This window comes from Lissotriton helveticus, chromosome 5_1, assembly GCF_964261635.1.
Source record: "Lissotriton helveticus chromosome 5_1, aLisHel1.1, whole genome shotgun sequence".
NCBI lineage: Eukaryota > Metazoa > Chordata > Amphibia > Caudata > Salamandridae > Lissotriton > Lissotriton helveticus.
The window spans coordinates 349,974,077-349,999,609 of record NC_136065.1 but is presented as its reverse complement, the minus strand read 5'-3'; the positions used below and the strand labels follow the sequence as shown (position 1 = coordinate 349,999,609).

At 43.3% G+C, this 25,533-nt stretch overlaps 1 protein-coding gene across 2 annotated transcripts in view; it reads right to left on the bottom strand.

The window, feature by feature from the left end:
• LOC144754541 (glutamate receptor U1-like) overlaps positions 1-25,533 on the bottom strand; it is a 241,266-nt gene that overhangs the window by 65,995 nt on the left and 149,738 nt on the right. For both annotated transcript variants that reach the window (XM_078642471.1, XM_078642470.1), the window contains exons 4-6: positions 4,180-4,211; positions 2,656-2,712; positions 311-490 (exon numbers count right to left, since the gene is read on the bottom strand). In XM_078642471.1, the coding sequence (XP_078498597.1) occupies positions 311-490; positions 2,656-2,712; positions 4,180-4,211 (269 nt within the window). The remainder of the gene's footprint in view (positions 1-310; positions 491-2,655; positions 2,713-4,179; positions 4,212-25,533) is intronic.

The following is a 25,533-nucleotide window of genomic DNA, read 5'->3' as shown; positions in this document are numbered from 1 at the left end:
CAGACTCGGACTAAGTCCAAGGCATTCATGCCCCTCCAATCTGTTTTGGGCTAAATCGACTCCATTGGGCAGACTTATTGATATTATAGATATAGTTTCTACAAACAGGCTTATGCATTTTAAGATAAACCTTCACACATGGTTACAGATGATTTTCAAAACCTGCAAGATCAGGGCATGGGATAATGTTCCTGGCGTCCTAGATTCACAACCCTTATCTTCATAAGAGTGCATGAGCCTTATGGCAAAGTTGAGCCTGAGCCCCTTCCTCTTGGATGGTTGAGAACCTTGGATTGACATGCGCACCCACCTTTCGAACAACCTCGCCGATCATCCCGGTCCAGTTGCCAGCAGGGTCCATAGCGCCATACCTCCCATCCTTCACGACGGAGAGCGTGAAGCTGAAGCCCAGCTTCTTGGCCAGGTCATACATCAACTCGACACAGTACCCCTCCAATTCGTTGTCTTTTGCCATCGTGAAGGGGGGTTGCTGCAAGAAAAGACCCATTAATATTAGACATGTGCTCTAGCTGCTCTTCGGGGGCACGGCGTTTCTGATACTGATAGCATAAACAATCAACATCTCTTGTGGTGGATTGTCAAACTAAATCCAGTGTTCATCATTTTACTAACACCTCCCTTTGTAGGGGACACCCCTTGCGATTTTTAGAGCTTTCCAATGTCTTTCAGTAGGAGAAGTCAGGTCGGCATGTATTAAATATCCGTATATAGCGTTATATCCGCTTCCAATTTCCCATGAAAGTCAATAACGCAAATGTAATTTGTGTAAAACCAATCTAGCGTAAAACATGGAAGAACCTTACAGCTTTTTAGATGAGCTGAATTGTACTATAGAAGGCTGATGTTCTTCCGGTTTTATTTAGTTTCTTCGAAGCACTTCCTGATAAAGTTCATGTTACGGGAGTGTAAACCCATGCTCACCAGAGGCAGAGAGAGGTGGTTAAAATGACCAAGAGTGACTACAAATTTTTGAGGGAGTGTAACCAATGCTACCCATAAAAATCAGAAATGGGAACTTGGGAGGTGGTGTTACAATTGTACTTGGCCGTAGCTCATCTGTCCCAACACTTCCTTCTTTGAATATTCAAATAATCTAGATCAGAGTTTAGGTACATTGACGTGGCAACTAATATCCTGAATCATAAATGAGACTCATCTATTAAACAGATATTTTTTAATTGCAAATGCTTGGTTTATTTGCAAATATTAGAACCACTGATAGAATATAGAAAACAAAAATATCACGTGGCCAGAATATCGTGTCAAAAATATTGAGGATCAAAATATCAACCTCTACAAACGTCCAGCTTCACAAACCTGGAGCCTGCTGCTTTGCCTTTATCTGCTTAGTGATGTAACTAGAATTGAGGCCACACCCCAGCAAAAGACATGGAAGGGCCCCCCACGCTCTGAACCCAGTCAGGAGCTCTCAGGCCAAGGGGCCCATATTCCATGTTGGAGGCCTCCCCCCTAGAGCTTGGGGGCCCACCCACACTGAAGGGGCATCGGGGGCTATTGTTATGCCACTGTATCTGCTCTGAGGATCGGTTAGTGCTGAATTGGTGGAATCATAACTGTGTGTTGTATAACTGTGGTGGAGTATGGTAGAGCGACCATCTCTCTGCAGTTTCCTGCATGCCGCTAACGGGTATAAATCCAAAGCAAACTGTTCTGGTGTGGACGCAGTGCGGAAACAACCTAGAATGACAGACAGCGGCAAGAACATGTACTTAATTCTTCACTGTAGATGAATGAGCTGTAACTGACCTTGGTAGCGATGGACCTGCACTGAAGAGTGATGATAGCCATGCACGCCTGCCAGATCTCATGACTTTTAAGGAACCATGGGGTATTTTACCAATGATTAGCGATATTTATCGCTAACTAGGCTTAGCAACGAATTTTTTATCGCTAAGCATCGCCGGAAATTATCGATGAGATAACGTGCTATTAGCAACGTTTATCTCCAAAGCGATAAATTTTCCGGTGATAGCGTGAATATAGCTGAGAATACAGCGATATTCACGCATTAGCAACAAAATGCTCTTAGCCATGTTATCCACCTCCCATTGGATAACATGGCTAAGAACTGGTCAGAGCAGGCGTTAGTTTTTGGCGATAGCGGGAATATTTCCATCGCTACGCCTGCCTTTCTAATAGGCGATAGCGACGCTAGCGACTGCTTTCAGTCGCTAACAGGTTGGGTACGCCCACTTTGCATGTCATTAGCGATAAATATCGCTGACATGCAAAGCGGGACCCAAACCGCTCGCTATCGCCTAAAGCTGTCGCTAACTGCTGTTAGTGACAGCTTGCTGATAGAATTATCGCTGCTTAGCAGCAGAAAACGGCCGCTAAAATGGCGATAATTGCCTATCGCCCTGCTTGGTAATATGCCCCTGTGTATAGCCTGTCCTCTAATTTAGATTGAGCTTGGAGTCCAGGGACCTGAGTGAGCAATAAGTACATTTGACATTTTCGGAAAGAGCTCCAGTGCCCACATGTCTTTGCAGCCAGTATTTGAGTGTTCCAGCAGTATCCGCCGAAAGGAAAGAAGCAGAATTTGCCTGGCCAAGTCAAAACCCCCATCCCGAGTTGCCCGGAGCAGTATCGCTGCTTTTTTTTGCCACTTACCAAGATAGTTGTAACAGTCAATGTTTGCTGAGCCCTGTTTGCAGCAATCTTGTCAGCCTGCAGGCAGAAGAAACATTTAAAAGTGGGAGTTTTAAGAGATGAGAAGCACCATAATTAGTCAACATTAATATTTCTCCATCAAAAGTTCTAATTTAATGCAAAAGCTTAGTTGGTAATTTTAAAATCTTTTCATCAATCCCAGTATGACATCCATGCAGCGCGCTCAATTTAAAGAGATAATTGCAACATGCAACCTTTAATTGCATTGACCAATTCTCTCCTGACATACAATTTATGGAGCAACAGGAAGCCCACACAGAAGAACACCAAGTCCAAGGGGCTGAAAAGAGAACTGGGTATGTACTTCAGTGTGGATGTTAAGGATTTATAAAACAGGAAATAAGCTAAGTAGCAACAGAGTGCTTCACAGTAAAAGGGGTGTATATTCAGCTAAGTATATGGAGGAGACAGAAGGATTGGGGACAACAGACACAGAAAGGGTGTGCAGGATGTCCTCTAAAAAAGATGGACCACTCTTAAGCTGGATATTTCTGCCCCAATATGATTCTTATAGCTGACTGACATCACTGTATTGCTGGATGTTGACATCTGTGTCTGCCAGTCAGATTTCCTGGGGTTTCACGTAGATATTAAAGAATACAGATGAGAGGATGGGACCCTGAATGATACTGCTGATCACCTGGATGTGCTCTGTCCAGGAGGAGCCCATTTGCACCGGCCCAGCTCTTGTCACCCACCGGGTAGAATTTGATCAATTTCAGAACTGTGATGTCAAATACTATTCCATGAGCTAGAGTGTCCAGTAGAATGTTGTGTTATTGGTGTCAAAGGCCACTGAGAGGTCAAGTAGGATGAAATGGTGAAGGATCACTGTTGTCAGTGACCTGTAGGGTATGGTCGACCACCTGGGTGATTGCTGCCTGAGCGGTGCTCCTTAAAGTAGACTACAAGCCCAAAAGATAACTGATTCAGAATCCTTCATTCTCAATTTATTTTAACAGTTACGAGCAACACAAGCGTGCGCGCGCACACACACACACACACAGACAGATAGACGTGTGTAAGTAGAAAAGCTCAACAAAATAGCACATAATTCATATTTGATTAGAATAATGTCTAGGGGAGTGTAAAAATATATTCTGCAAAATGAGTTGTATGAAATTTGCATCTGTGCAACCTGATGAAAGTGAAGTATGTAACTTCCTACAAACTGAACCCAGAGTCCCTGGTTTGCGTTATTGCACAATAATACACAGTTTCCCATTATATATCCTCTATATTCACATTGTATACTACAATGGTAATATTCCATTAGACATTATGACAAGCATTACAAAACATACCCAATGGTATCTTCTATCAACTTTTGAAAAAGGGAAAGCTGAGAAACATGTAGTAAATTTAAACATTTATCACATTCATGTGTACAGAAAGTATGCAGTGCTACGGAGGCTCGTGTACAATTTCGAATACAATTTTCTTGATGAGCCTTTGGAAGCATACCTCATCAGCAACACCTTTCTTTTCTTCAGCACCTGCAAAGAATGAACAGTTACTTTTGGAAGGTATATTTCATAAAGTTTAATATCAAAGATGTGTCATTCTGATTTTGATATTTAGGAGAGGCTGGTGCAAGTTCTTTACAGACTTTGAAATTATGCTTCGAAGGGAAAGATGGAAGGAAGAACAAAGGAAGAATCAAAGGCAAAAAGGAATGAAGAAAGGGAGGATTGAACGAAAGAAACAGAAAGAAAGAAAGGAAAAAAGGAACAAAAGAAAGAAAAGCGTTTTAGAAGGCAGAAAGTAAAGAAGGAAAGGGAGAAAAAAGAAGAATGGAAGAAAAACGAAGGAAGAAAGAGGAAGAAAGGAAGGTTATAATGAAGGAAGGAAGGAGTGAATTTGTTAGGAAAGGGACACAGATGTACAAGGCAAAAAAGTGAACAAAAGAACGTTAAAGCACGAAAAAGAGGTAGAAGTTAAAAACATGCAATAAAAAGAATTAAAGCCAAAAGTGAGAAGAAAAATAGAAATAGAGCCAACACCCCTTACACAATGAGCTGTAAGTTGCAAATAAACACTTGTCAAGAATGTACATTTGTGAACATTATAAAAAAAGGAAAAACAATGTTACAATATCTTCATAGTATTTCATGAAAATAAATTGTTTAGTAACTGGGTGTTGGGTGTGTAGGGGATTAGGGAGCAACATTGTTTAAAATGTAAATTATTGGTTTTATGTTGTGGTACATTTGTTATCTATTTTAATTTTGAATACATTTTTTATACATTGTTTTACTTAACTATTAATTTAATACTGATAATGTTTAATTGTTATATTTTTTTCTATCTTTTTGTTACTTTCAATTGTGTATTGGTGTTTGTTTTGGTGTTTTAGGGAAGGAGGTGTATTTTTTTTAAACATTCTCAGCTTTTTCTATTTTTTGTTTACATTTCTTTTAATATTAAATTGTATTTTTAGAATTTAAATTCATTCGATTTATATTTAATATATGTAATTTCGATTTCAAATATGTTTAAATGTTGTATACATTTTTTCTTGTAGTGAATTGTACCCCTGCAAAGTTGACTACTTTCCCTACTTTCGCTTGCATTAAAGTGGGAATAGTAAATCTAACCTATCCAAAGGCCAACACTTTCCTGCTTTTTGCTACCTTTGAAGTTAGAGTAGTAAATCTGATCCCTCCAAAGTCAAACACTTTCCCTACTGTTGTTCACCTCTATTTCCAACACTTTTTTAGCTTTTGCTTAAATTGTAGTGTGAATAGTAAATATAACCACTCCAAAGTACAACATTAACCCTACTATTGTTCAGGTTGGAGTGGTGATGGTAAATTCTAATGCTACCAAAGCCCTACACATACCCTATTGTTGCATATATTGGAGTGGGAAAGTAAATGTAACCCTTCCAAAGTCCAAAACTTTCCCTACCATTGCTCAGAGTGAGTTGAAGTAGTAAATCTGACCCCTCCAAAGTCCAACACTTTCCCTATTGTTGCATAGATTGAAATGGGGAAAGTAAAGTAGATTTTACTTTACAGTAGGGAAAGTCCAATACTTTCCCTACTGTAGCTTAAGTGCTCATTACGATGGCAGTAGGTCGGACTGCCGACAGCCATCGTATTGGGCAGGTGACCATCTGACAATGAGTAGGCGGTCCCACCTGCCCTGTTAGGACAAGACCGATGTGCAGGCAGTCGTAAAGTGCCTTTTTCTTCTGCAGCTTGTGCTGCGACCTAGTTAAAGGGCCGCAGTACACGCAATGGTAGAAAAAGGCACTATGAGGTTTATTCACAAACTCATTGTGCCACTGTTGCATCGTCAGCACACTGGGCTTCCCCATATTTACAAGGCCATGTAAAGTCACCCTGCATGACTTTTTATGGCTTTGTGAATATGTTTTGCATCAAAGGGCCATTCCATTGGTGTTGCTTGCGGTGCTCCTATGCAACATCCATGGAACATGATGCATTCCCAGATTTACATTATGTTGTAAATGTGGGAGTAGTTTAGAATTTTACGCCTCCTCAGGAGAGGTGTAGGGAGGCGCAACAAGGAGAGATACTTTTATTTCTCCATGTTCTTTACTCTTTCTATGTGTGCTGAATTCTGCAGCACGCATAGAAAGAGGAAAATGCCTTTAATTACTGTTTTTGTGCAGGAAGGTGTCCCTTCCTACACAAAAATATCCATTCCCTTAGCGCAGACACCCTTGCAAAATGACACAGTGCCTCCGTTGTAGACATAGGAGTCTGACCGCCACCCGATGGGATCTTCGATCCTGTCGGAGGCAGTGGTCCTCCCTCGATCTCTGCACTCTGACAACCTGTATTGTCATACAAGGGACCGGACCGATACCCAGAATGTCGTTGGGAGTCCGCACGCCATCATAATGACCCATTAGATTGGAGGAGGAATAGTAAATCTAACAACCTCATTTCCTACACTCTTTTTGCTATTGATTAAGTTGGAGTGTGTATAGTAAATGTAGCCACTCTAAAGTTCAAAACTTCCCCTACTGTTGTTCAGGCTGGAGTGGGAATATTAAATTGTACCGCCTCCAAAGTCCTACACTTTCCCTATTGTTGCTTAGATTGGAGTGGGAATAGTAAATCTAACCTAAGCAAAGTTCAAAACTACTTCAACTATTGTTTATTTTTTAGGAGGAATAGCAAATGCAAACAATCCAAAGTCCCACACTTTCTTTGCGTCTTGATTAAGTTGGAACTGGAATAGTAAATCTACCCCTCAAAATTCAACTCTTTCCCTACTGCTGCTCTAAATAGATTGGAATAGCAAATCTACTCTCTCCAAAGTCTAACCCTTTCTCTGTTTTTGCTTATGCTGTAGCGGGAATTGTATATTTCACCTTTTCAAAGTCGAACACATTCCTTCTGTTGCTTAGATTAGGTGTGAATAGTATATTTAGCCTTCTTTTGCTTATGTTGAAGGGGGAATAGTAACTTTGACCCTGCTAAATTCCAAATTTCCACAACTCTTGTTTGGAGAGGAGTAGGAAGTGTAACTAACCCCTTCAGAGTCCAGCACTTTCCCAACTGCTGTTTATGTTGAAGTGGAAATGGTAAACGCAACCTCTCCAGTGTCTAGGACTCCTGATTTTGCTTACATTGGTGTGGGACTAGTAAATGGGACCCCTGTAAAGTCCAACCACTTCTCTACTGTTATATATGGATATAGTAAATCTGACTTTTTCCAAAGTTTACTTAGTATTGTTTATTTTCATTTTTTTTAAAACAAATGTAAATATGTTTTTAATTATTTGTAAAATTAAATCATTTGTATTTTTTCCTATTTTCACTTTGTTGGTCTTGTATGGTTTTTATTTTTTTAATAATTCGATATATGTTTTAGTAATGATTGTTATTTTTTATTTTATTATTATTAATGCTATTGTATTTTATTTAAGTTATTTACATATTGTTTTAATGCTTTTATATTTATGCTAACCGATATTCTGACAGTATTGTCGTCCACAATATTTTTCTAGTTGACATACAAAGGACTTGCTATTTTGGTTTCCGATATTTTATCATAATATTTTTGTTCCCAATATTTGTCCCACAAGCATTTAACAGCTTCTGAGACTTTGTTAACTGTGATATGCTACTATGGAGCTTCCTTGGAGTTAACCCCTTAATTGTCCATCATATTATCTTCACCATAATGTTGCTACAGAAGAAACCCCACAGTGTCGGGTCTTGGTGAGTGTTGACAAAGTGTGTCTGACTGCACCCAGGACAATGCGTCCCAAGGTCTGTGAGTAAATGTCTTTCCTCCCTCCATGCCCCTCCAATCAACAAAGAACAACTTAACATCCCCCAGTGTCAAGTCATCGAAAACATTGGGATTGGTTTACAAACATTTGTAGCACAGCAAGGCACCTTGCTGCACGGCGTTGTGTGAAATGGAGATGGCAGGAATGCACCATATTTATAAAGATTTAGAGGGTTATTTATAAGCCCCTTGTGCCGCTGGTGCATCACTTCATATTAGAAAAAGTGACATACCAGTGGTGCAAGGGGCATGCAAATAAGGCCCCTAGTGCATTTCTGATGACTCCTTGCACTGGCACACTCTGTGCTGCCTACTACCAACTCAGGCCCCCTGTGACAGGGTACAAGGGTGCCTGCATTACAGGCAGGATTGTTTTTGTGGAAAAAGGAACACTTTCCTGTACAAAAACAATAATTTTTCCCTTTACTATGTGTGATGCGTAATGCATCACAAATAGAAAAAGGAAGTACAAGGAGAAATAAAGATATTTCTCCTTGTAATGTTGGGTCTCGGAGGTGTGCCAATTTTAAGTATTCCCAAGTTTACAGCTTTTTGTAACTCAGAGAATGCCCCAAAATCCATGGGTGAATGTGTGGGAATGCCCACACTCCACCCATGCCTCCCTACAGCAGGTGAACAGAAGGCAGCAAAAAGGGATAATTTGCGTTACCTTAGATTTACTTAACCACATAGAGCCATTCAAGGGGGCTCTGTGTGGCTTAGTAAATCTCACTTAAGGGATTGTGTTGCCTTGTGTTACCTTACGTGATGCAAGGGCGATGGAAGCCCTTAGTAAATCTGGGCCACTGTTTGCAGGCTAAATATTATCGAATTAAACAATTGTACATCCACAGTGAAAATCTGTCTTTTATAGTTCGACTCTTTTTTATTAGCGTTTTGTAAAGAGGGCAAACAGATACAGCAGCAAAAGAACGTTTAGGGAGAAGACTCCCGGTTAGCTAGTCACACTTAGTTTACTGCAAGCGATGCGTTACAATCCCAAGAAAGGAAGGAAAAGAAAACTCCCCCCAAGCCTTCCCCCCTTGAATCCCCGCAACAAAACCCCCCCCCCCTATTTTGTCCACACTCACCCAGAAACATGGCTCGCGCTACCACAAGTAATTGGTTATTGTCCTTATGCCTCGTGTTGATCCGGCTTGGGGGCATCAGTATGGCGCAGGAGCCTAAAAAATCTGTCTTTTAAAGCATAATGTCTCACTTGTCAAGTGGTCCCTGCAGTTTTCCCTGTCAGATGGGATTCCTTCCAGGGATCCCTTGGATTCCATAGTTCTTCTTTGGTCTCCTGGGACGAGGTGGCTGGGAGACCTCAGTCATTCCTAGGGCTTCATTACTTCATCAACAGTGCTGTTTGTGTGATGTGATTCTTAGACGCAATTTGGAATCATAATGCAAAAGGGAAGGACCATTTCTAAAGGACTTGTCTCTTGAGGAGTTCCTGTGCCATATGGTACAACGCTTGTCTTTTATTGAGATTACTTTGTGAGAGGTCTTCAAATGGGAAAACCATGATTTCCTTAACGGTGAACTCTTCCAATCTTCTTGCTTCCCTAATTATTTTGTTCTGCAATTTGGATGAGCTGTGTTTTACCACTGTGCCTCAAGGGCAAGCACCTTCCCTTGGGGCATCCACTCTGTGTGCACTGGATCATCAAAACTACAAAATGTTGTTCTTCACGGAGGATGGCCTGTAACAGGTCCGCACAGTACATATCCAAGCCTTCTTCTGCCTCCTTCATGATAGGGATTCTGATATTTTTCCTGAGCAACCGATTTTCCAAGTCCTCACATTTTCTGTCTTATCTTGAAATTCGTCCTCCTTGCAAACAACAGCTGATGGAGAAGTCAGCATGTCATGTCTCATGCCGACAACATCGTCCTCATTCATTGAGACCCTCTCATCGATGGGCCAGGACTTCGACAAGATCTGCAAAGGGTGCCATCATCTCTGTTTTTAGAGCCTGAAGTTGAGAGACAAATGTCTCAGAGAGCTTTGGTGAAGTACCTATAGGCATGTCTTCCAGTCCTCTTTGATAAGCAGGTTGTGATTGTCATAATTTGTTGGTGCCATTTCGAATATGGAAACCAGTTGCTTGGGGGTTTGTCTGGGCCAAACACACATCTTTGTGTCCTCCCCAGCACTCCTTCAAATCCTTTCCTTAACATGTCGCTTTTACCTTTGGCATCTATTTATGACTTTGCACACATTCAGGAAAAAGCTAAGGGAGGCACGGGCTCCAGACCCCTTGATGAGGTATTTAGTGTGGTTGAATTTTCAAGGTTTTCCTATAGAAAGGCCTTGCCCCTTTGGACCATTAATGTTCCAAACAAGTTTGAGGATACAGAATATCTCATATATTTAATTTGTTACTTAATACTTTATTGCTGCCAGGAGGTCAGAAAAGACTCTCCAGATCTGTGAATTCTATGGGAGCAGTTTACTCTGATGGCACATAAATCCAGTTCAATCTGGATAAACGGTCCTGGGAATCCATGCAACCGTATTTTTTGCTTCGACCATGTGTTCCACCAGATGAAGGAGAGACAATTTGTGCATGAAAAGAGCACCTAGATGGCGACTTGTGACACTGAGCTTAATTCACGAGGCGACTTGTGACACGGTGCTTAATTCATGTAGCTTTGTTTTTTCCTAAAACCTTGGAACCACCAAACACCATCTTCTCAAGTAAGATAAAAGTTCTCTTTGATGTCAAACTCACTTGCGTTCACCAAATTAACACAGTGTCAACATACAGGTCTCTCTTCTTTGAAAAATCCTCCATCTTCTTCGTACTGGCCACAAGATTGGGCTAATGAAAGCCTTCATCCTGGAACACCTTGACATAAAATGATCTACTCTGGTCTCACCAAGAATCTCATTGTCATACTTCAAAGATTTCAGAACCAGGCATCTACAATGTGCCCTAATCTTGGAACAGTCCATAAACAAACCCACCGTTAAAGCACTCAAACTGATCAACCAACGATCCTCCAAGCAGCGGCGGCTCCTCCGTTAAGGAGGAGGAGCATTGCCCCACTGGTCTCTGAGCAGTGCGAAAGGGAAAATAAAATGATAATAACACAACGTTATTATAATTTTTTTTAGCACTGAGCGAGGTTAGGGTGGGTGGGCTTGGCTGTCGTCAGAGGGAGGAGGAGTGGTTGGTGCATCATAAGTGTGCAAAAATGGTTTGGCCTGCCGTCTTGGGCAGGCCAAACAGATGTGTGCACTTAGCATTTCTCCTCCTGAATGTGTTGCACAGCCGAGTGGGGAATGCCCCCAAGCTCCCAGGCACTGTTTGAGCGGCTAAGTAGGCCGCTCAGACCAATCATGACGCTGCTGTCATGCTGGTGACAACAGCGTTGTGATTGGCTTCCGGGAGCTGCGGGGAGTCAGATGAGGATGGAGGAGAGACGGCGGCGGGCAGGTAAGCCACCTTTTCTTATTTTCTAGTCTACCCTTCTTGCCTCACCTCTTCTGTTCCCTAGCAGCCGCCACAGCCTTCAAGTGGATAGAACTAAGCCGGGGCGTAGTGAGCGTATCGGGGCTACACGTAGCGCCATGGAGTTGATAACAAACTCCGTGGCACTCTGCGTAGCTCCGCCTCCCACTCACCCTATTATTAACAATTGCTAAACTTTTAAAAAATAACTTTAAAGTACCTTACCTTACCTGCAGCATCTGCTGCGTCCCCGCCTGACCTCTTCCTCTCTTCATCTTGTTCGCAGTAAAAACTGTGCATGTGCTGGCTCCTGCTCATGCGCATTTCTCGCAAGAAATGCGCATGCGATGGTGCCTGTGCATGCGCAGTTTTCACCGCAAACGAGATGAAGAGAAGAGGAGGCCAGCCGGGAATGCCGCAGACGCCGCAGATAAGGTAAGATGCAACTTTAGCAATTGTTAATAATAGGGCGGGTGGGAGGCGGGGGCAGGCCAACTCCGCTCCACCATCGAGTGCGCAGGGTTTTGCCTACTCTGCGTTCTCCACGGAACGCTGAGTAGGCAAAACTGTGCACACTCCGTGGGTGGAGTGGAGTTTTCCGCCCACGGTTAGATAGGACATGTGGGCAGATGGTTGTGCTTAAAAGGAACTAGGCTTACCACAAAGTCAGGCCCAATATGAACCCAACCACAAATGTTTCAGGAAGCTTTTGGAAACCGAACTATTCAAGTGGTGTTCGACTATACTCACCCCAAAGAAGGGCTTGTGATTGAAGGATATTTATTGGACATGGTAACTTACCCTATTAGATTGGACTCTAACCTTCCCTATTGGAAAGTCAGTTTGCAGCATTTAACAAAACTTCTTGGTCAAAAGATAAATAAATACAACAGTGTACGGTAACGTGTTCCCTCCGTGCTTGTGCTCACCATAATTAACATTGACAATATGAAATATCCCCTTGAATGCAAGATAAAAATTATTGAGAAAGCGACATACTCAATTGAATAATTCATGCAAAAGACATAAAGGCCCTTTTCTGTCATGGCCTTCCTGGAATTTCTTTGCCAAACTTGGGCCGTCTTCAATTTTCCTGCAGGGCAGTCCATCAAAACGTCTTCTAAACTTGAACAAAACCTAAACTGTTTTGTTACAAAACAGCTTTGTCCAGGCATTGCCATTCCCAGGCCCTGCTTGTGACTGCTGAGAAGACTTTTTCTTCTAAACTGGGCCGCAGGGGATGTTTTCCAGTTTTTTACTTTTCTGAAGAAATGCTTCCAACCCTTTGAAGCTCACAAAGAGTTTGTGTTTGTGGCTTGAGGGTCCATCACGAGGTGGCCAACTCCAGGCCTTGTTCTGGAGCCTTTTCCAGCTGAAGCCCATTAAATGCCCACGAATAACAGAAACTCGGGGCTTGAATAGACAGCCCCTGGCACTGCAGTCGGCCCTGCTGGACCAGTGTCCATCTTTCACTCTCTAAAGTGCCTTGAATGCAGTCTGTCAAGGAAACGGGCTGGGAAAGAAAGCGGGAAACAGGTCAGATCCGTGTACAATGAAGACGCCTCATGTTTCTGGACGGGTGGGCACCAAGTCCCCCCGACCCCGACTGGATGAATGACGCCGAGCAAACAAAATGTACCAGGAGGCTGTTTGTGCTCTCACTCGTAGATTTAGTCCCTGTTGTAACGAGAACTTTCGACGGGGATTATCACTTGATTCCAATAGAGGCCCCTGCTTTAGGCCTTAAATTAAAGCCCGGGCCTTTGTTAAATCCTATTTTGCAGAAACGAGAGGGTTGCCTCTTGTTAGGGAATAGCTTTGCTTCCTATTTGGGAGTTCAGGATGTGACAATCTGGGCCAGATTCACAAAAGAAAAAGAAGAGAAGTCCAAAATGTAAGCAAGTAGGATTATGTAATTTTTTTTGTATATTTAACATTTTGGCTGTCCTAAATATGTCATCTTTTCTACATTTGAAAACGTCAGGTTAGTGTAATTTGCCCTTTGCAACTTTTTTTTTTTTTTTTAAAGAAAGTTGTCCGCAGGAAAAATATACCTGTCCCAACTTCCCCCTCCACCCATGGAGAACCCCTTCTCCTACCTCCTTTTGAAAATGCTCTCTTCCTATTCCCATACTGAAGCTGATTTACTGCTTTCCTGACAGGATTAAATATCCTACCGTTTTCGGGGAATCTAACTTCAAAGGTTTGCTGGCTATATGCAAGTTTGGGATTATTTGGGTGTTCACAGAATTTTTGTAGCCTCACCTACCCCGCAGAGCCGACACATCTGAACTTCTGGCAAACCGTTGGACATTTCTGTGTGGTTCGTCCGTTGACAGGTGCAAATTCACAACTTTTGTACAGCTGAAAACTAGATTACTGCAATATTCAACTGGTGCAAAGTTTGAAGAAATTGAGGGGCAAATTAGCAAGGGCGATATAGCCGCTTTAGCTGGACTTTTTCCCGCGAAAGCGGCGATATTTTTATCGCCCTATTAGCAAGCTGTCGCTGACAGCAGTTAGCGACAGCTTGTAGGCGATAGCTACAGGTTTGGGGCCCGCTTTGCATGTCAGCGATATTTATCGCTAATGACATGCAAAGTGGGTGTACCCATCCTGTTAGCGACTGAAAGCAGTCGCTAACACAGCTATCGTCTATTAGTAAGGCAGGCGAAGCGATAAAAAAACTCGGGCTAAGCGCGATTATCGCCAAAACCTAACTCTTGCTCAGACCACTTCTTGACCTGTATATCCAATGGAAGGTGGCTATTCAGGTTAAGTCCCCATTAGCGATGATGCCTGAATATCGCTGAATTTCCAGTGATATTCACGCATTGAGCTGCTATCGCTGAATATTTTATCGCTTTGGAGATAAACGTTGCTAATAGCACGTTATCTCTGCGGTAATATCCGGCGATTAAAAAAAATGCGCTTAGCACATTTAGCGATAATTATCGCTATTTGTTGCTAATATGCCCCTTTATTGGCCTTATTGGATTAAAAATAGAAGAACATGGCCAGAATTCTTCAAACCATGAAGAATTTCAATATCATGCACACACCAACGAACCGGCATTGTGTCCCTGCTGACCATTAGCCATGAACCCAACAAAGGGATGCTAGCAATGGGTATGCGGAGACAGAATAGGTGGTCTACACAGCCCCTTGAATCAAGACGAAAATGAGGAGACAGTGTAGATTAGAGACCATGAGGAGGATGTACAGTGGCGTAGCTAGACCTATTGGCACCCGTGGCGATCCCTGATTTTGCTGCCCGGTGCAGGTAAGATCGGGGTCAATTTATTGCTTAAAATTCCATAAAATCTATAGGTATCATTTGGAGTCTGTAGAAATCTGGATGAGGACATTCCTATCTCTGGAAGCACTTGGAGAGTGGTGAGTGGGTGAAGTTGGAGCACAGTATATTGAGTTCTACGGTGGAGTCTGTTGGAATGTGATAGTTGTGAAATGCATGAAGTCCGAAAAGATACTGGCTGAGTTCCTTTGAAGATCTTCATCTATTAGAGGCAAAATGATGGCTTGTGTGTATGCTTACCGAACAGTGTCGCTCCGACCGGTGGTTGCTGAAGAGCATTTGCAGTACCGTGGAGAGCCATCTGCTCATGCGTGATGGGCCAGATACGCTGGAAGTTGAGTACATCTACACATGGAGGTTTATGGTTTCACAAGTGCGTAGGTTATTAGATTTTAGAATTCCCAAAGGTTGGAAAAAGAGGGGAATATCCTTACCAATTTTAAGGATGACGTCTTCCACTTCCCACTATTGTCTGGAGTAAACTTCAAACCTTTTAAAACCTTTTAGACGGCGGTAAGGGGTCGACTCAAGTTTGTAAAAAATCTACTGTATCTTTTAGCATATACACAAAATGAATGGCCATTCCCACTCTGGAAGCCTCACTACCCAGTAATTGACACCCAACATCACCAGGAGAAGATTTGCATACATGAAAATCTTTGTGTGAGCAAATCTTTCTACAAGTGTCATACCACGTTTGTGATTTCAAAAGTTGTTTTGCACTCATGAAAAGGCCACATGTGTCTCTGTGTCAATTGTTTAGTTGCAAATCGCTTTGCGAACCTGACCAACTGGTTCTAATATTGCACTTGCGACCAGAAATATACAATAAAAATGGATTTTTGCAACAGGGAAAACACCTTTTGCTGAGTTGTCCCTGTCACCATAGACCCTCTGGAATCTGCTTAAGTTGAGCGTAGAAGCTCCTTCATGGAGAACATTAAATCGATGTCTGTTGGTGCATTAAGGAATGTACTTTAACTTACTATCATCTCAGGAGCTTGACTCAAATCACTGGTGGCTGCTCATCAAGTGAACGATGCACTGAAAAAGCCTTTAGAAGCTGTTTGGAATTATCAAGCGTTCTTTTAGCTTCTCTGTGCCTTTGCCACTAACAATGCCCACCATCCGCCAAAGACAGAATCAAACTTTGTAATACCAAAATGCACCTACAAACCAAAATACCCTGATACCTCCTTCAATATCTTCACAACAGCAAATCTTCCAAAGATGGGTGATCGTACCGACATCTGGCTCGAGTATGTAAAATGGGCTTCCCAACAAGTTCCAAAACCAATTTACTCCACTAGCCTTCAGGAAACAACAAAAGGATTAACTGTTGTGTAAAATCCAACATTAAGGCGTATTCAGTAGATCTTAATCAGTAGGGGTTATAGGTATAAGTGGTGTTTTAGTGCTATAACATTCTGGTGAGAGGAAGGGTTAGATACAGGGTCAAACCTTTGATGGCACTTGGGGATAAAAGTGTGTGATGTCAGGAAATCCGCCTTGCATGACAGTGATGCACCACAATCCCTTAAATTGTGGTGCATTTCCTGATGATGATGACTCAGAGCAGGAAGTCTTTGAATGAGCTGGCACCCCACCCTCGCCCACCCCTCTCCAGCTTCACTTTTTCCATCCCAGGTACAGTCTGGCTCTTGGCAAGCGAGCAGATGGTGCTCACTCTCTGAATCCCGCCTCTTCGCTTGCACAGGGCAGGTCCTAGCCTCCAGCCTCTTCCCACCCCTAGTGACCGTGCAGAGGTGCAGGCCATTAAGAAATCACTTGGTTTCCCTATTTCCCCATTCATCAGAATGCTCTCTCCACCACTGTAAATTATAAATGCGCCCATGATATCAAAGTACTTTTCAATGGCAACCAATGCAGCCTGCAGCCCTGCACATTGATATACAGAGGGTGAAGAGATGAGGAAGGCCAAGCAGGGCAGACAAAACCTCCTATGTCATTTCCTATCAAGGGCATGAGCCTAAAGTCTACTAATTGGACCTCTGTATTGTTGACATACCTTTTGAGTAACGCCTAGGTCATCTGTGTCCAGACAACCAGTTCTGGTTTCTTCGAAAGGGACCCTGAGATTGGTTATGTTGTATTTTGTCACATATAATGGTATTGGCTAGCTTAATATCTGGATTCCTTTAAGACTCGTGCTTCTTTTTTTGAAAATCTGTTTATTAGCATAGTATGGGAAGCAGTTACACACATTTCAGGTTCAGTACATCAAGGTACACCATGCATATGTCCGCTTAAAACAAATATGTTGCTTTGTCATTTCGATTTTACATTTTGTGGCGATCAGAACTGTCGCAGTTAAACAAACCCCTGTTTTCAGAAACCCTCCCACCACCCTCGAACAACCCTCCCGACACTCTCTTTGCAGCTATCTAATGAAGTGAATAGAACGAACATTTATCTGGGTCACCCTTAATAGTTCAACATGTAGCCTCTTTTTCAGTACACTTAGTCGGTGCGAGGCAGCAAGCCAGTGATTGGATGTTCCTCAACCCATAATCATGCATCACAGCCGGTGACCGTGTATGAGATGAAATTCCGGTTCCGGACACTTTCACTCCACACCCGGTGCGTCACTGCTATCCCCGTCCTCCCCATCATCCCCCGTTTCAAACTCCCCCAACGTGACAAACCAGTCCAGTGAGATCGGCCTTTTCCGTAGTCCTCTGTATTCTTCGCGCTGTAGCGCTTCTCCCTCTGCCCTGCCCCAGCGCACTACCTCTGCCTTCCATAATTCAGGGTTGGGTGGTTTAGGTGACTTCCACCTCATCGTGATAGCTCGCTTCGCCAATAATAGGGCCAGATCTGCAAAGCGGGACGCCACTGTCCTGCTGCGCTGGGAGGGCCCCAGCCCCAACAACGTGCCTTCTAATGTAGGAGATCGGGACAGGGCCCCTGCGCTCTCAAGTGATGCATGGACCGTGGTCCAGTAGTATCCTAACTTGGGGCATTGCCACATCATGTGTATCAGTGATGCATCTTCAGTGTCGCAACGGGGGCAATTGCTTTTAGTATCAGGAAACATCGTATGTATGCGGTGTGGGGTCAGGTAGGCTCTATGCAACAGCATTAATTGAATGAATTTGAACTTGGGGTTCCTGGCTACCTTTCTGGGAAATTTGTGGTAAATAAATAAATAATACCCTATTTTTCAATGCATAAATGAATAACAGATAGCTCAATAAAATAAGAGTCAAGATTCGAGGTAGTAGGAGTTTCTTGCAGGTTTAATACAGCATAAGGACAGGAACAACCTGCACTGAAATAGGATGGCAAGCCTGGCAGCGCTGCCAGGGTCTGGACAAGGGAAGGAGTAAGGAAGGAGTCTGGAAGGAATCTGGAATGGCTTTTAAATAACAATACATGAGCATATATACATAGCGCAAACACATAGCATTACATTGCAATAGGCGTAGCAGTGGGTGGAGCAAAAGGCGTGACGCGTAGCAGTCGCGAAAGATAAGGGTTAAAGTAGGTGTAACTGGGTGTAACAGGGCGTATACATAGACATGTGATGCAAACGTAACAGAATATGTCATGAATGGGGTGGAAACCATGGAGGGGGCTACCTAAGGAGCCGGGGCCTCTAACCTAATGGTGCGCGCAAACTGGCAATGACGTATTACTAGGAGAAGCTGGGGGCTATGAACTCTGTGCTAGGAGCAGAGACTGAAGTCTGGAGGGTCGGAGCGACATGTACCTAAACCCTATCTAGTATCTGATGTTTAGGGAACATGTTGATATAAACTAGAAGTCAGGAGGGGAAAGGCTAACAGACTCTAAGACTGGAGCATGCATTATTCTACATGTAGTGCGTGATGAAGAATATTAAATGACCATTAAATGCAGTATTTCTCTTAACATGGAGCCCTAAAGGCTAGACAATGACGGAAACTATTGATGCAGTTCAGTAGCTCAGGAATGCAGAGAAGGAGGGCTGAACTGATAACTGGAATCATAACATAGTCTTGGCAGACTCAGAGGCAGAGCCAAGCTGCACCGGGCACTGCGAGGCAGGAAGTAAGTGAAGGGTCGAGGATACAGGTGGGGGCTGGATCGCTCCTCAGCGAGGGCTTCAGGAGACAGGAGCTGAATCTGGTGTCCGGGCCCTTTTGAGGCCTAGAAACGGGGACTTTCCATGAAATAACGTGCACACTGAGAAACGTGGCAACATAACTTTACATAGGCCTAATACTCGTATTATTCACGAGAACTGGAAACTGACATACTAGAGGTGGACACAACTGTAATTGCGTCTTTAATTGAACATGGGGAATAACATATGCATATTAATCATGCACACATAACATATGATGGATGACGCGTAGGGACACAGAACATGGCAAAATTTACTTTTCCACATTCCCTCCTTGTCACTACGTTTCCATCAGGAAACATCAATATTCATGATACCATCTATCATTTCATACAGTATCATTTGCTCATCTCGAATTCTCTTGGAACTGGATTTAGAACGGGACTTGGGACTAGGAGTTATACTAGGAATACAGGATGTAGCACACATGCCGCAAATCGCAGGGCCACATTGTATACAGAGGCAGCAGCTGAATATGACCGCTACTGCTATACCTAGAAAGGACAAGACATTCCATCCCCAGGCGGAAATTATACTCCAGAGCCAACCGGACCATGTCCAGGTGCCTGGATCCTGGTGTAACAGATGGGCAATCTTATGAAGTCTGGTTATAGCTGAATAAACAGACGGCGCGTTATTTGGAATGAAAATGCAGCAACTAGATCCGATGACTCTACAGGCCCCGCCCCTATCGGCCAGTATGACGTCAAGGACGAGACGATTTTGCAAAACTACAAATCTCATAGCAGATTGCTCTTCGGTTAAGTTACCTAGAGCAGAGGCAGTCTCATTTACTACAGCTTCAAGGGTTCTGGTTAATCTGCGGATTAACTTACTATTCTGGACAGGTCCTATAAAGAAGAAGAAACCTTTATTGAAGTCTGTATACTGTTCTAGAGTAGTTTCAGTATAATCGACAATTGGGGACTCCCTTCTATGTCTAATGTGTACTAGATGTGTGTTTCTGTGATAATCAGATGGGGCCAGGAAAACAGGTGGCAGTAGGAAGGCAATGTAACAGGTTCCCTCCCAATCGAGGGGCAGACGGACATATGCAGTTTGACCACAAATAAAATAGGAATGGCGTGAGGCTTTGAAAATAGATTTCCCACTGTCACTATACTTGACAATAGTAGTACAATCACTATGTCCTACATGTACAGAACCATTATTACGGACACATAATTCGCCTTTGACTGGTAGTACTGAAATAGCGGGTAAGTCTGGAGTAGTATCAGACTGAACATTCAGGACCATGAAATTCGACGAATAATTACCTAAATTATACACTTCATTTTCTAGATCTAAACCTGTTCTGTGGGGGAGACCTTGCTTGTCTGGGAAACATGTACTGTTAAGAAAAGACATATCTGTTGAGGATGACGTTAACGTGGACCATGCTCCACACGAACCATTATGTGAAAAGGGATAAGGAAAAAGTGGCAGAACTCCCTTCGGTGTCTGGAAAGGGGGGAGTCGACCACACACCCAACAATTAGTGGCATTGCTGGTCTGGTGTGAGTAATGTAACATACGGATAAAAGTATTATTACGCATAGCGAGTCGGTAAGAAAGTTCATGAGGAGGCAGATCACTAAACGTGTGCTCTATAGTAGCATTAGAAGACATATTTACATGAGGAACTGGAAGATACAGGTAGAATGCATAACTGGTGCAGGAAATCATAATGCTGAGAAATAATATGAAACTTAGAAAAACGATACATCGGATGGAGTTTTGACTGACTCTCTCACTATGGGGGTCTATTTTATACATGTCAGAAACAGTCTAACCGTTTCACCTAGGGGAGGACTTAGACAATCAAACTGACTGACTTATTTTACTAGACCGGAGTTTCTGTTTATACTCCTGTTGCGGAGTTTTCTCTAACAAGGGAGGGTTTGAATCAATGTCATTTGCGGGACAGTCCTTGAGAACAATGCTTTGGCAATCCTTCAAATCCTGGGAAATGTTCTTTAAGGCGGGTTTCAGTCCATTAAACAGTTTGACATGAGAAAGGTGTATCCATCCTTTTCGGCCTTCTAACTTCACGGCTGTACGGGTGGTGAGGAGGACTTGTCGGGGCTCCTTCCAGCGGGGCTCCAGCGGACTTGATCTGTCAAAATTCCTCACCATCACCATGGATCCTGGAACGATTTCATGCGGTGCCACCTCGGTATTGTCTGGAAATGCGGCGGCAACCTGTGAACGACATGAGTTGAGGGCAGACATCAAGGAAGCTAGGTAATCTGTCAGCATATTACTTGAAACATCGGTAATACTTCGGGGTCTAGGTGTACCCCACATATTAGGGGGGCGGCCGAATACAACCTCATACGGGGACAGACCTGATCTGGAATGTGCGACCATACGCATGTAAAACAGAGCGACTGGCAGAGCTACTAGCCAGTCCACACCTTTTTCTTTACAAACTTTGGCGATGCGGATTTTCAGGGTCTGATTATGTCTCTCAACGAGACCAGCTGCTTCAGGATGGCGTACACAATGGAACTTCCACTGGTACCCTAACAAAAGGGAAACGTGCTTCATGAGTTCAGATGAGAATGGCTGGCCGTTATCAGAATATACGACCCTAGGGAGTCCATAACGAGGGAAGAATTCACGAACCAGCTGCTTGGCAGTGGTCGCGGCTATGTAATCTGGGACTGGATATGCTTCTGTCCACCTGGACAAAGCGCATACAACTACAAGGACATACTTGAAACCTCGACATCGCTCCATCTGAATATAATCCATCTGGAGGACTTCAAAAGGGTGGTCAGGAGGCTGGAAACCACCTTGTTCCACCGGGACACTTTTACCTGGATTGAACTGACAACATATCATACAGGTACGGACTTTCTGCTTGGCTGCAGCTCGTAAATGCTTGTTGAACCATATGTTCTGGATACTGTCTATCATTGCTTTTTCTCCTAAATGTGCTGGGCTATGTGCGGTATTAATAATGACTTGAACCATAGAGTCGGGGAGAAACCATGTGGCTCTACCCTTCGTTACCCAACCTTGATCTGTCTGGACCCCTCCTTGTTCGGACCATTTCTTGATTTCTTCGGGAGTAGCATGTAACTGGATATCTATGACATCTTGAGTGGGGTCCTTAACTGTCATACATGTAGTCGGATCTGGAGTGTGTGTCATGTTAACTGGAATGTCTGGAGTCTGGGCTGTAAGCTTGGCTGTGCGATCTGCTAGATCGTTACCCTGGGAAATAATGTCAGTGACTTTCGTATGTGCCTTGCACTTCATGATGGCAATGGATGTCGGTAAATGTATTGCATCTAACAGAGCTTGAATAAGGAGACCATGCTGAATCTTGGTTCCATGAGAAGTCATGAAACCTCTCTCCTGCCAGAGCACTCCAAAGTCGTGTACGACTCCAAATGCGTAGCGTGAATCTGTGTAAATATTAACTTTCAGGTTCTTGGCGTGTATGCAGGCTTGTGTCAGAGCAACTAGCTCTGCTGCTTGAGCGGACAGAGTGTCAATACGGTGTGTCTCAATAACTTCAGTGTCAGTAGTCACTGCATACGCGGCGACTAGATCTCCTGTACTGGTTCTCATGCATGAACCATCCACATAAAGTGTCAGGTCGGGATCTGGTAACGGAATATCTGTCAGATCTTGTCTTGGCTTTGTCGTAATGTTAACTACTTCCACACAGTCATGTGTGTCAGGATTTGAATTAGCGGATGGTAACAGTGTAGCAGGGTTCAGAATGTTGCAGCGTCTGATTTCTATATGTGGCTGGAACAGTGTCAATTCATAACCTGTTAAACGTGCAATTGTCAAGTGCTGAGTTTGTGTTCGATTTAGAAGAACTTCAACGGAGTGTGGAACTTGTACTGTCAGGAAGTGTCCTAAAACTATGGAATCACTTTGTCTAATAGCTAGTGCTGTGGCTGCAACTGACTTGAGGCACGCAGGCAATGCCTGGGCGACTGGATCTAATGTGCTCGAAAAATAAGCACAAGGCTTGTATTGTCCTGCTTGATCTTGTGTGAGAACAGATAATGCTGTACCTTCACGTTCTGTGACGAAAAGTGTAAAAGGCTTACTGTAGTTCGGTGTTGCTAGAACTGGAGCTTGGCATAAAGCTTTCTTTAACTCGTTGAAACTAAGTGTATGTTCAGATGTCCAAGGGAGAACAGTCGGTGCGGCTGCCTCCTGTGTCGTTAACTGTATCAGTGGCTTGGCTAGAAATGCATACTGAGGAATCCATTGTCTACAATAAGAAGTAAGGCCGATAAAGGCACGTACCGCCTTCTGGATCTTGGGCTGTGGAAGACTCGCTATCAACTGGATACGGTCTGGTGTCAACTGCCTACCCCTCTTGGACAGTAAGTGTCCTAAGTATACCACTTGCTGGACACAGAATTGAAGCTTCGAAGGGGACACCTTGTGCCCCATCTCGGCTAGGAAATACAGAACTGTAAGTGACGCACGCTCGCAGTCACGTTCAGAACGGGCTGTGATCAGTAGATCATCGACATACTGGAGCAGGGCAGTGTCAGTTGGCATGTGAACATTATCAAGTTGTCTCTTAAGTGCTTGACTGTAAATACTAGGACTTTCTGTGAAACCTTGAGGAGCGCGTGTAAACATATAGCTCCTTCCATTTAAACAGAATCCGAAAAGGAACTGGCTGTCTGGATGAATTGGAACACTAAAAAATGCGTTCTTGAGGTCAATTACTGTAAAGAACGTGGCTTCGGAATCAATGGCTGTCAATAGGGAAGAGATGTCTGGGACAACTGGGTACTGAGGAATAATACATTTATTAAGTTCTCGTAGGTCGATCACTAATCGATATACTGGGGGTGCATTCGGATCAGTACGTTTCATGACTGGAATGATCGGAGAATTACATACGTTGGAGTCAGTTTCCACAACTACTCCTTGAGCGATGAGCTCGTCAATAATTTTGGATAAGGCTGCTACAGCCTCGGGTGGCAATCTGTACTGTCTGATTCGTGGCAGGACTACACCTGGTTTGAGAGTCACACGATGGGGTGTGATTTGCATGTACCCTACATCAGTTGGACCTTGCGCCCATAAATGCTGCGGAACATTAAACAATCTTGGATCAAAATCACGTAAAACATAGTGACCCTTAAAGTCACGTAGGAACAGACGTATTCCCTCGGGGGAACAACATATAACTGCACCTAACTCTTTCAGTGTTTTAATGCCTAACAGATTTTCTGGACATGACTTAGTAAGTAACAGATCAGTAGTACGGGACAATGGACCTACTTCTAGAGTGACTGGCTTTGAGATCTCATTTACAATGGGTTTTCCGGAAAATCCAAGGGAAACATTTCTAGAGCCTGAGAGCGGAGCCCCTGGAACTTCGGCGTGACTAATTGTGGTCCTACTTGCCCCTGTATCAATCAAAAACTTTCTGTCTTTCCCTAGTACTTGACTGTGAACATAGGGACCGTCTTGATCTACAGGTATCTCGATGAGAGGCAAGCCTACCTCCCTCTCTAGGCTGTTTCATGAATACTGCTGATACTCTGGATACTCAGACTGTGCATACTGGTACATCTGCTGTGTAACATGCTGTGTTGCAGCAATAGGCTGCGGTACTGTAACTGTCTGATGTGCATTCTGTGGCTGAGGAGTCTGTGAAACTTGTTCTTGTCTAGGCGGACGTGGTCTTTCTTTAGTCTTACCGGTAGCTATGTTGTGTTTCAGAACTGCACACTCGTTTATAAAATGACCTGGCTGTTTACAATAATTGCAGTTCCCTTTAACGGGAGCCGCAGGATGATTGACTTGATTCGGACCCCTCTTCTGACTGTCTTGAGGAACGGATTGTGCAACTAGTACTTTCATTTTCGTGTCTTTCATACGTTTTCTCTCGTGTTCTTGCTCTTCCCTGATTCTATTCTGGTGATACTGGAGCATCTGCAACATTTGGGACGGGGTATTAGCTTGCCAGGTACTTTCGACTTTCAAAACTCGATTTTTAATTGGGGGACTTGAATTCTCGACTAATTTAGTAACAAAAAGGTGAGGGTATGACTCGCTACTTGTCTTGAGGCCACTGTTGATGCTAAAACATTTTTCAAATCTAGAATAGAAATCACTAATATCTTCGTCTTGTTTCTGTTTACAGGCTGAGATTGCATCCCAGTCTTCCTTTTTCGTTGTTAACAATCTGGGTAAAACCTGAATCAATAATTCTGGTAATTCTTTACATTTCTCTCCTAGACCGGTACCTGGTACACGTGACTTATCTTCAGCTTCTAGAACTGTCCAATCTATCTTTTTCTCTCCCACCTCCCATTCTTTTTCCTTGAGCTTTTCATACACCCCTGCGGGCAACAGGACTTTTAACATTTTAATTATATCTGGGTATGTGTATTCTCCCATACGGAGCATGTCTTTTAATTCTCTATGGAACCCTGCTGGATCTTTGTCATGACAGGGAATTAATTTCTTCATTTCAAGGAGTTCCATCTTTGTAATCGGGGTGTAAACAAACACTCGTTGCATTTCACCATCCTCTGTCTTAACTGGATGCACTTCTCGTAACGGGTTCTGTCTTTCTATGTAAAATGGTTTACTTTCTGGGGGTGAGACATGAACAAAATGCGGGTTCAGAAACGTTC